Here is a 5,000-nt window from a genome sequence, read left to right on the forward strand (position 1 = left end):
GTGTTTTCGTTGTTGTGGAATAAGAAGCCTTCGTATCTTAATGCATGTATTGAATTTATTCGGAGCTATTAGAGCTGGATCTACTTTTTGGGGAATATGAGTCGAAGCAATAACAAGAATATTTCTAGTGGAACATCTTTCACAATCCCTGGAGAGATAGTTCACTAAAAGACCGAGGGATAAGTAATTCGACTCAGTCACATCCAGATCATGAATGTTAGGAATCCATATTATGCAAGGAGACATTGCTTTTGCTAATTCGAAGTGAAAGGTGATATAAAATCGGTCTATTTCTGGCATCATATCCATAGTTAGCGTATTCATCATAGTTAGAAGCTCCAGCTCCATATCAAGGTCACGGTCGATATCGTCACTATCGTCACTATCATCAATATCGTCACTATCATCAATATCGTCACTATCATCAATAAGAAAACCCTTAGGCTTGTTATCCAGGAACTTGTTCAGAAATACTGTAATGAAAGGAACATAGGAGTTTGTCGCTAGGTATTTGACCAAATAGGATCGTCCAGTTCCTATAGAACCTATCACTAAAATACCCCTACTAGGGGGAGGTAGGGCTAAGCGGAGCGAAAAGGGTTTTCCATGAGATGGGAAATGCAAACTATTAGCCCCCCACAAGGTGTGTGAATAAGTAATTGTCTGATAATTAGCAAGGAATATACGTCTTTCTACTAAACAGGATGTATTGAATTCATAAATCATTAGATACTTTTTTTGAATGTCAACTAAGTATCGTAAGTAAATTGCTCCCGGTTGTTCACTTATTTGATAACCAGAGTTATTCTTTGATAAAAGATCACTATGAGTAAGACTCAATAGAATTTGATCAATCCTTTTTTCTGTTGTTAAGGTAGAAAACTGAACCAAGAATTCTTTTTCTTTATCATCAATCGAATCAGTGTTCGAGACCCAGGATTCTATTTGATCATCAATCCAATCACCATTCACGTTTTTTATTTTTCTTATCAAGGAATAGATTGCTTTACTTGGATGACTTAGATGTCTCGTATTTCTCGAAAAAGCGATTCGATTGATGGGATTTGGTATAATACTTATGAGATCGATGAGATTCCAATATTTATTCTTAGAACGTATGGATTTGACCCCATAAGCGGGACCACCACCCCATAGCATGTTGCTACCAAAAGCAAAACTCCGTATTTCTTCTAGAGAATCTCCTAATTGTTCCAGAGCAACTAGAAAGATATTCTTTAACCAGAAAGAATTCAGTTCAGATGTAGGATACCTATCCAGAAGTTTTCGCAACTCAATCATGTATGATGGAATCATCAAAGATTTTACCTTTTCGAACTCTGTCTGTAACTCACTATAGACTCGAGAAACAAAGAGAAGATGTGTACGAACGAGATATCCAGCAACAAGGAGAAGGAAAAGGATTGAATAGAAGAACTCCTGAACATTTAGCGATCTCAGATGTGTCGATATCAATAGTAACTCATTATTTCGATGAGTCATTTCTTCGGACAGAAGAAGATTATGGAAACAATTACCCGGAATCTCACTTATCAGATTCCATTGTGGAAGACACAATGGAATCTGACGAATTCGCCATAATATATCTGACCCATGCATAATATCATGAAAAATGGATACAAATTTTTGGCTGCTACTTAGTATCGGCAATAGGTCTGAAAAAGTATCTAAAAATATGAAATTTAGATATTTGTACCCCGTCGAGGTAAGGAACCATGGTATATATGTTTGGAATAGATTCCATTTTGAGAGAGTTGAAAAAACACTATCTTGTTGAAAGGTTCTATACATCTGACCTTTCTCAAGGCATTTTTGTAGACAAGAACTCCGTTTTTTCCTTTTTTCGGATGGTAAATATTTCTCAGAACATGGAGTGTGAATCCAACCCATGTTTGAATTGAAATTGAGATACTGATACAAGTTCTTCCCTTCTGAATCAGGTATATTCATATCTGAAAGAGGTTGACAATAAGTTTTTTCAAAATGGACTATTTGTCCCTCTGTTAGAGGTGTTCCAGAAATGTCTGCGATCGAGTAAATAGCTCCACGAACGAATGGATCGTATCGAATTGGAAAATGGAAAGATTTGTAGAAGTTATACCCTTCGTCGCCACTTTGCGGAAAATCGTTAGGTATCAATATGTTAGATACCTGTAACTCGATTGGTGAAATAGTATCTCTCTTCAAAAAAGCATGTTTTTTTTGACCATCGCAAAAAGAAAAGATTTTGTTGCGAATGAACAAGATTTTGAGGAATTGTCCATACGTAAAATCATAATTATTGATACGGGCCTTTTCCACATAAAAAGGGAATCTTTTGTTACAATAGAAGCAGAAGTGATATTGATTATTCAAGAATCGAAGTCGATTTGCTTTATAAAAATAGTATATCAATGAACTTCTATGAAATGGTTTCACGGGATTCAGCCAATTGTCTGGATCGTGGGATATCATTGAGAAATAGGAATCTGTGTTATCAAAAGATTTCCTGCGATTCTTTCTAGTATGGAATGAGTCAATCATCCACTTTGGTATCTTATTGAACAAAAATGGTGATATTGTTCCTCCATTGATCAAGAATTTCGATTTTTGGGAAGTATCTTGGTCATCCAATAATAAGGGTTTCCTTTTTTTCAAATGAAAGATTTGAAGACCTATTGATTCTAATAACTGATTACAGAGTGGATCATTCGGACCTTTCAATTCATAGATGTGGATCTCGGACCTATGAATGGGGATACCCCCAAAACTCACAAATAAAAAAGAAGGAAGTGAGTTAGACAAAAAGAGAAGAAACTTGGGCAAAAAAAGAAGTAACTTGGACAAAAATAAACAAAGTGACTTAGACAAATCTTTTTTGTCGATAACCTCAGACCAATCAATCGAATATTGATTAATATGTAATCGATCGAACACTACTTGAAAACGGCTATTCTGCTCAGAAATGAAATAGTCCAAATGTTCCTGGAAATTCTTGCTCCCATTGGACCATTTGTATCTATATACATTAGGATCCCAATTCATAGATCTCTCCGTTCGAGAAATCAAAATAAGAGGATCGAACCACTTCTTCTGACTCTTTTTCAAATTTGATAAATGTTGGTTGATCGTGTATTTCATTCTAGTTCGATGATTCAGAGTATCATTTCCTATTTGATACCTTTGAATTCCATATTCGAAGTTGCAATTGAATCGATTCAATACATTTCTTATGTAACCATGGGTGCTATATTGGATTTGAATCAGATTTCGGATCAATCTATATTGATTGACTGCCTCCATTATGTTGTTGCTAGCAAATACAACTATTTTAGGTTTTGGATCTTCCACATTATTTCCGCAAGAGGTCTGGACCCATTTTTTTATGATCCTTCGATAAAAAGATTCATTCTCTTCATAAAAAAGAGGAGGTAGAACCAATAAAGAGTGCTTTTTCGATTCATCCCTGGAGTTCAATAACTCATTCAAGAAATGTTTTTGATCCAATCCGGAGGAATCCATAGAAAAATCAAATTCCTTATGATACACCAGATCCGGCTCGGTTATTGATAGAGTGAATAGATCTGCCATTTCTTGAAATATATCTTCTGATTCAAAATCGTGGTGTAACGTGTATCTCCCCCTGTTCCGGTCATGGAATAGATGAAATAAACCCCAAAATGGATTTTTGTTCAAGAATGAAATCTTATTGGAACTGTCCAGTTCACCCTTTGGAACCATATCACATCCTCGATAGGATGAAATAGGATGAATTGAGACGGTATTTTGTAAGTACATAATTATCTTGAATAAATTCACTATTTCTTTCTTTTCCGATCGCCTGGAAAAAGCAAGATGTTTCTTTTGTTCTTTTTTCAACAATTTCTGATCTCTAGTAGACCTATCAGTAGGATTCGAACCCAGATGAAGTTCTGACCATCTGTCAGAGAAAAAAGAACGAGTGGCTCTTGCAGGATTCCCAAAAAATTCTTCGATTTCTTCCGGAAGCAGATGATTATTCATCTGCTTCTCACGTTCCATGAATAGTCGGCACATTGAGGAATATCCAGAAAGGATTTTAAGGAATCGCTCTGATTCTATCTCTGTTCGTTCCGTTTGAAGAAAGGAAGGATCCCAACAAAGAATCGATCTTTCTTTTAGTTGTTGAATCTCTCTTTGATTGATCAATGTGTGATATTTCGAATCCTCATTCCTAATGGAATCGAAAGAATCCTTGGATTGATCAGAAGATCCTTTCAATTGGCTAGAATCCGTTACTTGAATGAAACTAGATCTCGTGGAATCATATTGAAGATTTGATGATACATTCCGTACCTTGCTAAAAAACCGATCCTTGTTTCCCAACCACACATTGTCTAACCAAATCCAATTCTCTCGTGACATGTTCCTCAAAAAATCCGATTCGTGCGGACTCTTCCCCCAACTAACGAAGAGATCTTGACGGAATTGCCACATATGAAATTGAGCACAATTTTGCAAAGAAATAGCCCGCTTGTTTCTCAAGAAGAGATGCGAAACATGCTCAATATCATTTGATTGAATAATTGACCCAGTCCCTTGTTGTTTGAAGAAACCCTCCACTTCCTTTGGTATTTTTTCACGAAAAGCAAACATGAGATAATAAATCCAGTCTTTCACTAAGATTTCGAATAGCTGTCCCGAATTCAAGTTGATTATGTTTCGCCTCTTTCTCGGGGAAAGACGATCAAAAAATTCCCAATCATGGTCCTTACGGATCGGATCATCCATATAATATACAAAAAGGAACTCCAGATATTTGATATCTTTCTCTTTGAATGAGATCTCAATTCCAGCGATGGTTTCATTAGATATCTTACAACTAGAATCGCTCTTTTTTCCTATCCAGTTCCTCCACCACCGCGAATCCCAGTTAAATTCAGGCATGATATACTTTTTAGTTATTGGGAGAACCCGAGTACTCTCTTTCGGATCCAGGAAAGAACTCTCAGAGATCTTTTTTC

The 5,000-nt window shown here is 36.1% G+C and overlaps 1 protein-coding gene across 1 annotated transcript in view; it reads right to left on the reverse strand. All coding sequences in view use genetic code 11, as the record gives it.

Moving 5' to 3' along the window:
• The window catches only part of ycf2 (hypothetical chloroplast RF21), a 6,858-nt gene that overhangs the window by 1,425 nt on the left and 433 nt on the right, over positions 1-5,000 (reverse strand). Inside the window, exon 1 of the mRNA in view lies at positions 1-5,000. This exon is cut by the window's left edge and continues 1,425 nt beyond it; it is cut by the window's right edge and continues 433 nt beyond it. Within this exon, the coding sequence (YP_006460401.1) occupies positions 1-5,000 (5,000 nt within the window).

This window comes from Vigna unguiculata, chloroplast, assembly GCF_037176805.1.
Source record: "Vigna unguiculata chloroplast, complete genome".
Classification (NCBI taxonomy): domain Eukaryota; kingdom Viridiplantae; phylum Streptophyta; class Magnoliopsida; order Fabales; family Fabaceae; genus Vigna; species Vigna unguiculata.